Raw genomic sequence first — 12616 nt, 5'->3', positions numbered from 1 at the left:
TATTCTGGATTCTATACTATACAGACTTTATCTGATAATCGATTGATTAAATTCGTACTACTACACAAACAAATCTTGAAGTAGAGTGTATTAAGGTGGTGTATGGTTTACTAGATAAAATAGTAGCAAGATATAATCTAGGATTAAGTTGTGAGATTATTTAGTAGAAGAGGTTGTGAGATTATTTAGTAGGAGAGGGTTGACTATGACTAATTATCACATTAGTATCCATCTAAGATTAAGTCATGAGATTTGAATCAAATCTCATGAAAATCTCATGAAACAAACATAATACAAATTCAATCATGTGATATAATCTTGTAAATCGAACACCCCCTAAATAAACAACTCATCTCTGAGTTGGTTGGAATAGTTCTGAAATTTTTGACATTGACAAGGTAGAGGCTCGTTTCAGAAAATGTTTATTACTATCATCATCTACAAGTGTACAAACAAACAGACAAACCAAAACCAAAACCAAAAATCAACACGTTCTTTGTCTTTGCTCATAGAAAGGCGATATAGAATTCAGAGTCCGCTCCATCTATAATTCCGTCTCTGCTTCACATGTCACAGAAGAACGTCATCCAAACATGGTGAGACAAGACATAAGAAGATGGATAGATAAATATACTCCCTCCGTCCCAAGATATTAGACTCATATATCATTTTGGGATGTCCAACATACTTGAGCCTTTTCTATTTATGGTAAAAATTTACTTTATTATCAACTCCACTTACACCATTAAACAAGATCTCCTAAATTCTCGTGCCTAAAAGAAAGGGGTCTAATATCTTGGGACGGAGGGAGTACCTCTCAAGAGCAAATTTGCCTTCTTTATATTTCTGGCTCTCCTCGTGTGCGACCAACTGCACAAAAAAGAACAAAAGTGAGTAGTGGGTCTGAAGTAAAGTGAGCATACTTATTGAAGAAGAGTGATAGTGAGAGACATACATATTTCCAGCCTAGTAAGTGCCCACAAGAGCAGCAAAATACATCTGATAATGTGTGCATACCAGAAATCATCATCCTCTCCTCAGGAGGACCAGATGTCACATTCACTCTGCCATTAACAAATTCATAAACATACTTCAATTGTGATCCATCTTAATCATAATCATGTTGCCAAATTCAAGTACTCCCTCCCTCCCGATGACACGTTTTTTTTTTTCGCACGTGTTTTAAAAAATTATACTCCCTCCGTCCCAGAGAAGTTGGCACACTTTCCTTTTTAGTTTGTCCTACAAAAGATGTCACATTTCCCTTTTTGGAAAAAGTTCTCTCTCACATGAATATAAAAATTATATTTTCTCTCTCCATTTAACACACAAAACAAAATCTCCTAAAATCCCGTGCCATTTTCAAAGTATGCTAACTTTTCTGGGACGGAGGGAGAAATAAATAGTTAAAGTGGAGAAAAAAGTAAAGTAAGAGATACAATAATATAGAGGATAATAAATAGTTAGAGTGGAGAGAAAGAAAAGTAAGATAGAGAATAATGTAGAAGATACCGTCAGCTATATTATTGTATCTCTTACTTTACTTTCCTCCACTTTAACTATTTATTACTACTCCCTCCGTCCCAAGATAAGTGACCTACTTCTTTTGGGCACGGGATTTAAGGAATGGTATTTAAATAAGTTAAAGTGGAGAGAGTAAAGTATGAGAGAGGGAAAAATAGAGAGAAGAGAGAATAAAGTAGGTGGAGAATAAAGTAAGAGAAATGACTTTTTGCTAAAAATGGAAATAGGTCACTTATGGTGGGACACCCAAAAAGGAATACAAGTCACTTATCTTGGGACGGAAGGATTGGGACGGAAGGAGTATTATTTTTCCAAAACTAAGTGCTGAAAATAAATGTCACCTTAGCATCACAAATAGTGCATGGGATTAACAGTACATGTTAGTTTAGGTAATAACATAGAGTGATGAGATCGAGATGCTTACACAGTATTAAAGAGATAAGCCTTCCCCCTTTGGCAGTGAAATGACTGAAAATAGGAGGCAACACCCATTAAATACATTCGATTATGGAAAGGATTAACAATTAGGAATATTAGCAGGCTATACACTTTTATGCCAAATGATTAATAAAAAAAAATAGTTAGAAAGAAAAGAGTAATACCCGGGAAACAAGTTGATGAGGCTGTGCTAGCTGGGTTTTGCAGAATTTGCAATTGTAAGTTATTCCTTCCAAATCAACAACAAATATCCTTCCCATCTCTCTTCTCACTCTTTCTCTCTCAACCACGATTAGAATTTGAGAAGACTGACGATACAAATATGATAGTGTTGTGTTGTAGTTTGGGTAAATTGAATCACTATCACACTGACACGTAGTTTGTTTTTATAATGGGCCTCTCTCCTCATTTTACTGGATTTCTATATCTTATAGGCCGAATACCTCGAAGGCCCATAGCTCTTAAGTGCTTGTAATTTTTGTTCCATTTACCAAAAATTAATAAAAAAATATAGAGAAAGAAGTTGGATGTATTATTATTGCAAATTTTTATTTTTTTTACAATTATCTCATTCATATACTTCCTCTATCCTAAAAAAATAAATTTATAAATGACACGAATTTTAATATACAATTGACAAACTAAAAAAAAAGAGAAAAAATAAAAACAAAAAGGAAAAAAAGTAGTAAAAATAATTTTAGTAGATTATGGAGTCCATAATTATTGTTTTAGTAAATTATAGGGTCTATAATTATTATTGGTGTATAACTAGTGAAAAAATTATATATTTAGACTTGGTCTAATTTTTAGAGGACGGTCCAAAATAATAAATTAATGTATTATTTTAGGATGGGGGAGTTCTAAGACAATGCTATTTAGTTATCCTTAAATGGCATCACATTATCAAAATAATTTTTTTTAAACATTTTAATGTTTTAATGTCGTTTGATCATAATTAAAAGATGTTGCACCGTTTAGGAAAACTGAGAAAAATTATTCATAATAATTTTGCTACAACCTTAGAATATTATAGAATGTCGAGCCATGAAATACTAAAACAGACAAAAGTCTATTTATTGATAGAGTTAAAATCAGTCGGCCGTTGCTACAGTTGGCTGAGCTTCGATTCGCTTCCTACCACCATAAGGCCCCTTTCTGATTGCTTCCTGTAGCTGCAATTAATTTTTTTAGCCAAAATCAATAAAACTATATGAATTATCAATAATCAAATTTCATGCATGTTATGAATTACAGTGTGCCTTGTTAAAAGTAAATACATCTACTAAAGTCCATAGAGGTGTGATCCGTTGCTAACTTTTTTAAATTGTTAACTTTGCTAACTCATCAACGCAGTGTATTAGAAATTTCAGCACGATGATATTGAAACGTCAAAATAAACTTCTTTGATATTTTAATACCCTGTTCAAAATAAACTAAGTTTATAGCTTCCATTTCAATGTCATCGTGTAACACATGTAAATATATGGTGTTTGACATTTTAATTGAGTTGACATGTAAATATATTGTGTTGATTTTAAATACACTGCGTTGATGAGTTAGCAAGTTAACAATTTAAGAAAAGTTAGCATTATAAAGCGTCTATATATACAAATGTTCAAAGCAAGCAATGACATTAGGATCTAACCTTTGATGTCAGGCCAGAATAGGCAGGATCATTGACAAGTTTACTAGATGCTGTGAAGGCCCCGAACACTGTTTCACAACACTTGTGTCTAGCTTCCATTCCTGCATAAGTCCGAGTATATTTCACGTAAAGATCTTGGTATTACAAGATTCCAACGGCTTTTTGTCTGAAGTGAGAGTGAGATTGATACAGACCTATCTTGCTGGTTTCTGTAAGGGCGTCGGTAATTATCTCAATTATCTCCGGTCTAGAGATTATTTCAATCAGACACCAAGGTCGAGCAACCAAACCACTAATCAATCTGTATCCCTGTATTGGAAGAACAATACCAGAAGTTATTGAGATTATGACCTTCAAACACTTCCATTATATTGTAGTGGGATAGACTCTCAACTAGAGTGCACATTAAACTGTCTTGACATGCTTCAATTTCAAATCCAGTGATTAAATTTCCTGCCGATTTAGTTTGTCAAGAGAGCCTTCACTTTGGTGGCGTTCGGTTTGCATAAAATAATACTACTAAGATATAATCTAAGATTCTAAGATTAAGTTGCGAGATTATTTTAGTTGGAGGGGCTTAGCCATGACTAATTATTACATGATTATCAACGACCACCCCCTTGGAGTACTAGGATGGATAAATAAAAATAATCCAAGAATCTACCATCACTTCTATGGATTGATTGATTTTGAATTTGTTTGGCCATCTTATCATCCAAAAACTCAATCCTATGCTTTATTAATTTATTTTATACCTTGTTAAGTACTCCCTCCATCCCACTTTTCTACCTTTCCTTTTTAGTTTGTCCCAGTCAAGATGTTCATTTTCTATATTTGAAAATAAACCCCTCTCTTCTCATTAAAAATATTCATCTACCTTTTCCTATCAACTTACACCACCTAACAACTCCTAAAATCCTGTGCTACTCAAGAATGTGGACATCTTGAGTGGGACGCAGGGGGTAGTACAAGACCAATACTTGTTTAAGTAGAACAGGCTGCTCGAATGTAATTTGAGTGAAAAACCAAAATTTCCCAACATTGTTCACCTAGGATTTTTGTTTAAATGCTTACTTCATATACTGTTGTACATGCAAACAAACTCTTCAGGACCATCGGAATCTAAATGCGTATGAAGACATAATATTGTGAGGCTAACGTGACACGAAACATCTTACCGCAATACGGATTTCAGAACCCTGCTGAAGAACTGATAGGAGGAGGCCCTGCAGCCATTATCAGCATGTGAATTTGCATTGTTGGTGCTATTTAAATAAGTTTATATTTGTGACTTATCTTGAAAACAAGATAAAGAAAGGGTACAGAAACCAAACAATAGACAGTAAAGATAAAAAGAGTGTAGACTTATGTAACCCCAAAGAAGGCTTTGAATTGACTTACTGAGGGGATCAGCTTGGGTGTTTTGGATGCTTGATCATAAATCAGGCTCTTAAGGTTTTCTTCAGCCACCCTTGTCAGGAGCACATTATTTCCCATTCGTGTTTCACCAGCGATGTTTGCAAGAGAATGCAAGGCAGCCTTCATATCCATGAGAAACAAATCTTATTAGACCCACATTCAGATCAAAGCATGTAAGATGGTGAGGACGAAGTGACGAACAATGCATGACACAAAAAAACCCTTCTCATGATCTTTTAATTGCAATAATCTTCTCTCCACTATCTTTGGTTGTTGGAAGATGAACCAAAATCGAGAAAGCTTGTCTACAGTTTCATACAAGGCAATCGTCCGACACAACACCACTTGATGTGAGTTTTAAGATTCACTATAGAATTTGGCATAAATCAGGTTTATGTTCACATATTTCCAATCCACTTATCCACCTAACCATTAAGACCTCCAAAAACTGAGGAATCTGATGCAGAAGAGAGGCAAGGTGTCTTCTTACCAGCTGTTTACCATGCTGTTGTCGGTCAAAAGCAGCATCAACAACATGTCTCGCAGCAGGAGGCGTATTTGACAGAATAATAGTTGCTCCCTGGAATGCTTAAGCATTGTGTACAATAAGACCTTTATCAGTTATCTGCTAAAAGCTTGCAGAATCAAGGATTTAATATGCAACTAGGACAGGCTTGAAGTGGAAAAAGAATAGCTTTATAGCAGTTCTGATAAAGAAAAGCATAAGAAAATTTATGGCTTTGAAACAGTTGATGTAGTTAATATTATAAGAAATTATGGAAATAAAATTATTAGTTTATTGACGGAAGTTAAACAGAGCTGTTAGTTTCATCCATTTTATGCAACAAGTGAGAATCAATCTTTTGGTTACGAGGACTCTTTACAAGTCAATAGGACTCATAGGAAGGCAAAAGGAATAAAAATACCAGCTTAAATACTTAGGATGCATAATTTACATGATACAATTTGATTCACTACTCCAAAAATAAGAACCGAATAGTAAAATATGAAGTTGTTGATTTCAAATAATTTAGATGGATAACTTACAAGATCCAATTTGACCCAGTGCTTCAACAGCACATTCACATTCATCTGCATCTTGACTTTCGAGGAACTCAAACCTCTTATCAATTGCAGATATAACATTTTTAAAACCTATAGTGAAGAAAGGTTAGCAGCAATTATAAACAACAATCAAGGATCATATTACAAAAATTCAAGTTCACAACAATCTTTAAGAAGGATAATCTATTAATCTGGGGTCATATAATTCAGGTAACTTATGTTTCTTACATTATGCATCAAGCATAGAAGTATACATGCAAAACATATTGGCTATGTCAAGTATTGCATGTAAGGGTATCCAAAAATCGCCCAATATTCTTAAAGTTTGCTTTCAATATAAGAAGCTTCCCATCCAAAATTAGAAAGTACTGTTTGACCTAAACTTGTGCTCTTATTCCCTGTCCTATATCTCCATTGAGTTTATGCCACAATAAACTAAGCATTTTGGCTTTACCAAAGGTAGGGAATCAATACAAAGTTTTGCATTAAGCAGCCACCGAAGGGAATGGTTCAAAGTTTAATAAGCACCACATGGAAAAATAAAGGATCTGGAAACAACCTCATGTTACTCTTAGAAGCTCATTCCAACTAACATGGTTTGCTCTAGTCGAAAAAGTTGACATAAAATTAAGAACTTCCACACGTCTGCTACAATCACGGATGCAAGGAAACACCTATACATTAACTTATGAAGTAGCTTACTGGATTCATCAATGAACGCAAAAGCATTTTCCTTGGACAGAAGCCTTCCAGTTATCATCATTGCCCTAGATCTTAAAATGGACTCCGCAGCTCCATTGCTTAGGAAATCAAGAATGTTTCTGATTAAGCATTATACTCAATCAAGATATATTGATCACAAAAAATTCTTCACTAACCTGATTATGGAAATAAGAAGTTGGAGCAGGATTGTTTTTGACAAAAATTCAGCACTATGTTGAACTTCCACCAGCTTCATCATAAAGCAAATAGAATAGAGGGTGAAAACTTTAGACTTAACTAAAAGGAATGACTACAAATCATAAATAGAACAGTTTCAAGAGAAGTTTTGTTAAGGTAACACAAAGACAGTTTATGTACTACAACAGATATTATGTTGCTAGTAATGTAAGAAGAAATATATCTTTTGATGCAATTGATGTTACAATTGGACAAAATGTACAACTACGGTGAGGATCAGATTAGAAGCTCTTCTTTTCAAAGTAGACTAATTGTGTAATATGAATCACCCTACCAAAACCCTTAAGGTTAGCAGAAAAGAGAATGATACTTTAGGCATATAGAGGGCAATTATTGCGGATCCCACGATCCCATCATGCGGGAATGAGGGGCACTATGCACCTAAGTAGTTCACTGAGATGAACCCCAGGGTGGAAATCAGAAAACATGGAGAAAGGAAACAAAACAGTTGTTTGCTGGTATAGAGGTCAAATATTCATGGAGAACCGTGTTACTGCAGAATTAAAGAGGTATGCATAGTATGCTATCCAACCTGGTGATATGACCAAACACACATTTAAATAAATAGTTTACAATAGGCTTAAAGTCATTCAGGAATTAGGAAATTGAAATTCACACATGATTGGGGCCAACCTCATAAATAAGTTCCAGCACACTCAAAGTAACTAGAGTGTCATTTGTATTTCTGACTTCTGCCTCCAGTAGACTTAGAAAATTTGATTTTGATACTTCTGATGCCACTGAGCTTGAAATAGAGAAGAGCTTCACTATCAAAGCTAGAACACGAACTCTTCCCTTCAGATGTCCCAAACAGAAAAGTCAAGAGTAAAAGAATGCAAAATCAAATTCAAGCGAAGGAACTATGAGTCCACCGTGGCGCGTCCTTTAAATTTTTGTTCAATTATCAATAGAAAAACACTAAAAACAATCATGCGAAATTTTTAAGATATTGAGCCTGCGGCCTGCCACAATTAAACTAACTCTCATCCAACGACAACCAGAAGAAGAAGAAGAAGAAGAAGAAGAAGAAGCAGGGATCATGTACCAGTGATGTGCATTTCTCTGCTACATTTCCAAGATGTGTAGCTTCATTAACATTTTCTGGAAAGATAACCCCCTGAAAAGAGGTTGCATAATTCTCAGCAGTAGAACAAATGTTGAATGTCACCGTAAGTTTAGATAAATATTAAGCAGGAGCATACCATGCCTTCAGGGTAGCTAGCCAAACTTTTAATGGCATCTGTTGAAGCAGCAGCCACTTGCTCATCACTACACAAAATCAAATATGTTAGTTTTATGTGCTTTAATCTACGAAAACGCCCCGTTCAAGAACATCATTCAGTTAGCATAGACAGAAGTAACAAGTAAAAGCATAAACCCCAATGTCAGAAACACACAACGTTTTTTGGAAGCCAACAGGATAATTTGAAGGACTCAGCAGTTTTCTCGTGAAAAATTGGAAGGGATAAGAATTTCAAAATCCAACATGAATTCGGAGAACATGTTTTCCCATAAAAACCTGATTAAATTTGATCACAAAGTTACCATTCCTCACCAGAAGAGGCAGAACAACCCAGTTTCTTTTTTAATTAATTGATTCTTACTGTTGGAAATATCCCAATATGTCAAACATGTATCTTTATCTGGTTTCTTGCATAGGCCATTCTAAAAGAATAGAAGTCGGCCAAAAACTGCAGGGGTACAGGGCAGCCCATTATTGGTTACATAGTATAGTAGTGCACAAAACCTAAAAAGATGGAATTCTACAACTACCAATTTAGTCAGATGCAGTGAATCTAAAAAATGAATTATCGTTCATCGTTAAATGATTTGTAACCAACCAATGCAGCAGACATGATTATACACAGTAGACAATAATGAAAGTTGAAACCTTATTGAATTAATGATAAGCCACAATTTAAAATAAAAAGCTCAATACCCATCAATGAAGCAACCAAGCAAAAGGGGATAAATACTATGTTGAAGAACTAATTGGATAGCAACCCTTTTATCTGTATGCTCCAGTAGACATGATATCTGAAAAAACATTTAGCGTGTCATATTGGAATTCATATTTTTCAGTAATACACCCAAGCGAGATACGGAAAAACAATGACAGAAGATAAAATATGCATTTGGTTAATTGTGCATAAACTAAGAAAGGAAAGATAATGGACTTACAGCTATACTGGCCAGTCGTTTCACTTTCTGAGAATCTGACCCAAGGCCAACCAAAACGAAAGGCTGAAGGACAAGGAAAACAAGTTTTAAACTACTAAGTAATATTATACTCACTAGGCATGACATCCAAAAATTACTAAGCCAATACTGTAGGGATGAGACACACCAAGGTTCACTTTACTGAGACCTCTTTTGCAAGGTACAAATGTGAGATGGCAGTCTCACAACCACAGATCAGTTACAAAAGACATACCCAAACAGATACAACTCAAATACACAGTTCTATACAAGAACTAAACAGATCTACAAGATCTAAACTGAACAAACTTTATATCTACACAAGAAACAAAACATCACAATAAAGACAGTTACAGATCTTGTGGCTCAGTTTCGCACAGACCTAAACCATTACACCCTTTTACAGAAGATCTCAAGGGACAGAACCCACAACTGAATCCTAGAACCACCAACCCCACCGAGACACATCCGCTACAACAACACGGACAGAGCAACAAAGAAACTCTCACAACCACACAGAAACACACCGATCTCACACAGACACGTTGAAGTCTCCTCCGAACTCAGAATTGGTTTTGGTTCAGCTTCAGCATTCGCAAGGGAACCCAGAAGGTTGAGAATCGCCGCTCAACACTCACTATGAGGGTGAAGAAGAAGATCTAACAGAGAGAACGAAGTGAGAGAGAGATAGCATAGCGTTACAAGAGAGAGAGAGATCATAGAGCGTAATGAAAGAATGAGAGTCAGCGAGAGGAAGAGTCCAGATAAAGGACGCCTCGATAACCGCTCTCATTCATCGAATGATTGTTGCTCATAATCCGAGTGGAGTGACACGTGGTGGCAATCAACGGTGGTTGGCTCGGGTGGGTTTAAAGAGTGAGCCAAAGATATGGGCCGATTAATACTACACAGTCAAGCACCTGAATGTCAACAGAATGCACTGTCTAGATTGAATAACAACTCAACCGTAAAGACTGAATGAACACTATGCAAAGAAAGATGCAACTACAATTGAAAACCAATGGAGTCCTCCTTTATATTTCACAATAAATAAATCAAGTGTGAAATCTGGAACAAAACATGAGACAATGAATGAGCTTAAAACTACGCCGATCACATACATCACAGGTGACATAAGAGGTATATGCTAACGAATACATAATATCCAGTAACATACTTATAACTAATTCAACCAATCAACTCTATTTCAAAATCGTACAGTTAATAAAATGAGCGATAAAACTTAAAAGCAACCAGTATATAGTGGATACTAGGAAAAACACCAACAAATTTGCCCGAAATAAAAATCAAATAACGCACCATATAGTGTGGAATAAGCGATGCTCCATATTTAGTTCGGAATACCCTCTCCAAACATTCGACCAAAGCACTCTCCAGACCAGGGTAACTCGCATCCGTTTGCAAAGCGCTATAAAAAATCTCAAGCTCGATAATTTATACAAAAACATCATACACCTCAAACGACTAACCGCAAACTTATTACAAAACAAAAGCATGCACTCAAAGGAAGGAACCCGTCACATTGTAACTACGAGCAATGGCTCAGATCTGTTATACTCCCTCCGTTCCTTCAGAGTTGAGTCATTTTTCCATTTCAGAGAGTTCCCACATAGTTGAGTCATTCCGTATATGGTAACTTTTTTCTCTTTCTTACTTTACTCTCTCTTACTTTATTTTCTCTACTTTATTCACTTTTTACTTTATTCTCTGTACCTTTTTCTCTTTCTTACTTTTTATCTATTTATTTAACACACTCAACATTCTTTTCTTAAACCCGTGCCGAAAAATTTCACCAAAACTATGAGGAAACGAAGGGAGTACAATTTTGGAAGGGGCGAAATCAATTGAAGTCAACAAACAAAGAGGGAATGATGCTCTTTATTACTTTAATAAGTCATAAAATGTAATTTCACAAATTATGTTTTAAATTATTTTTAAAAAAATACATAGTTTGACATCGTGTTCTACCCCTAAAAAACTTATGCAGATCGGGTAGTGGCCATAACATTTTTTGCCAACCCTAAGGAAATATTAGGCTCCAAATTGAGATTAGTGTTACACAAGAACATACACACAATTCCTATAGCATTGTCAAGAATTGTAAGGATGTGCTATTAAGGTAAAATATAGTACTACTTCTTTCCGTCTCATTCAAGATGTCCACATTTGTTTTTAGTTTGTCACAATCAAGATAATAGAAAATTGGCTTGATTAGGAATTGATCCTAATACATTTTACTTTATAGAACAACACATCAATCATTAGTCTACTAATATCATATGTGCCATATGCTGAAAAACAATACTCCATTTGTCCTCCCCAAAGAAGTAGAGTCATTTCAGCTTGTCCCACAAAATTAGTTCATTTTCCAATTGTAGAAACTTTTCACCATACCAATACAATACTAATAAGACGGATCTCACTATCCACTAAGGTGGTGTTTGGTTTCCTAGATAAAACAATACCAAGATATAATCTATGATTGAGTTGTGAGATTATTTTAGTTGGAGGGGGTTAGCTATGACTAATTATCCCATGATTATCCATCTAGGATTGAGTCGTGAGTCGTGGGACTGAATCTCATAAACCAAACACACTACATATTTAATACCGGGATACAATCTTGCAAACCGAACACCCCTGATACTACTATAATTATTTTCTCTTTTTCTCTCATACTTTATCAAATTGACTTTAAAACCTAGGTAGTTCCCAAAGTCTCTCTTTGTAGGGAACGGATTCGGGCTTGTTCCTAAGGAACATTCAAGCTATAAATACGCCGATGACTACGAGTGTACACCAAAACCGCATGCATCTATAGAAACATGAGTTGAGAATACCCGAAAATGGCAGGAAGTGGAAAGCGGGTGAGGAACTCATGAGCTGAAATGTCTGAGATAGCACCTGAAATCGTGGAAGTATTAATTTTGAAAAAGATAGATAAAGCTGGACGCAGGTATTCAAGTTGAGAGACACCTGGTTGTTGAGCGAAATCGGAAGCCGCTGCGAGAAGCTGAGCAGGATCGACGGTGAATTCCTCCTTCATTTCTTGCTGTAGACGAAACAAAGTGACGGTGGAAAGCGGTGGCTAAATACTGTAAATTCGAGAACAATTATTCAATTCCAACCTTTAAATTGCTTTTATTAGAGGAGGGAGCGTTTTTTTAGGTACACGAACTTTGCTAAAGTATCATTTTAGGTAAATTAAACTTTGAAAATATCATTTTAGGTCCATGAACTACAAGTCAATATCATTTGAGGTATTTTGAACTTTTTCCGGACGAAAATGCCCTTAAGGCCTTCAAATGGCAATTTGGACAGTTCTTTCGCCATGCCTCTTGCGTC

General features: G+C 35.5%; 2 protein-coding genes across 5 annotated transcripts; both read right to left on the bottom strand.

The window, feature by feature from the left end:
- Positions 1–289: 289 nt before the first annotated feature.
- Positions 290–2298, bottom strand: LOC125196328 (protein yippee-like At5g53940). 4 transcript variants are annotated; one of them, XM_048094800.1, is made up of 5 exons: positions 2127–2298; positions 1949–1992; positions 956–1064; positions 815–870; positions 290–561 (listed from the first exon to the last, which is right to left on the bottom strand). In XM_048094800.1, exons 1-5 carry the CDS (start codon positions 2220–2222, stop codon positions 507–509), a joined length of 360 nt encoding a protein of 119 aa, XP_047950757.1. In that variant the 5' UTR covers positions 2223–2298; the 3' UTR covers positions 290–506. The 4 variants fall into 4 exon arrangements, with proteins under 4 accessions (XP_047950757.1, XP_047950759.1, XP_047950758.1 ...); XM_048094802.1 differs by having other exon boundaries at positions 290–558; positions 834–870; XM_048094801.1 differs by having other exon boundaries at positions 290–558; positions 2127–2297.
- A 637-nt stretch (positions 2299–2935) lies between these two features.
- On the bottom strand, positions 2936–12370 carry LOC125195789. Its single transcript, XM_048094021.1, has 17 exons — positions 12248–12370; positions 12112–12175; positions 10571–10679; positions 9233–9295; positions 8991–9088; positions 8254–8320; positions 8097–8168; positions 7685–7846; positions 6970–7043; positions 6794–6891; positions 6074–6181; positions 5517–5614; positions 5009–5146; positions 4786–4833; positions 3802–3916; positions 3608–3708; positions 2936–3134 (listed from the first exon to the last, which is right to left on the bottom strand). The coding sequence occupies exons 1-17, from the start codon at positions 12315–12317 to the stop codon at positions 3054–3056; spliced, it is 1566 nt and encodes a 521-aa protein (XP_047949978.1). The 5' UTR covers positions 12318–12370; the 3' UTR covers positions 2936–3053.
- Positions 12371–12616: the final 246 nt, after the last annotated feature.

The sequence above is a fragment of the Salvia hispanica genome, chromosome 6 (genome assembly GCF_023119035.1).
Source record: "Salvia hispanica cultivar TCC Black 2014 chromosome 6, UniMelb_Shisp_WGS_1.0, whole genome shotgun sequence".
Classification (NCBI taxonomy): Eukaryota; Viridiplantae; Streptophyta; class Magnoliopsida; order Lamiales; family Lamiaceae; genus Salvia; species Salvia hispanica.
Note: the sequence above shows the minus strand (reverse complement) of the source record. Positions and strands in the feature narration are given on the sequence as shown.

Coding starts and splice junctions, on each gene's coding strand:
- LOC125196328 (XM_048094799.1), bottom strand. CDS start 2,222: ATGGGAAGGATATTTGTTGTTGATTTGGAAGGAATAACTTACAATTGC. Junction 1,065..1,948: donor GCTTATCTCTTTAATACTGT/GTAAGCATCTCG, acceptor TGTTAATGGCAG/AGTGAATGTGACATCTGGTC. Junction 871..955: donor ACTTACTAGGCTGGAAATAT/GTATGTCTCTCA, acceptor TTTTTTGTGCAG/TTGGTCGCACACGAGGAGAG.
- LOC125195789 (XM_048094021.1), bottom strand. CDS start 12,317: ATGAAGGAGGAATTCACCGTCGATCCTGCTCAGCTTCTCGCAGCGGCT. Junction 8,169..8,253: donor CTAGCTACCCTGAAGGCATG/GTATGCTCCTGC, acceptor ACCTCTTTTCAG/GGGGTTATCTTTCCAGAAAA. Junction 6,182..6,793: donor TGCGTTCATTGATGAATCCA/GTAAGCTACTTC, acceptor TCTTCACTATAG/GTTTTAAAAATGTTATATCT.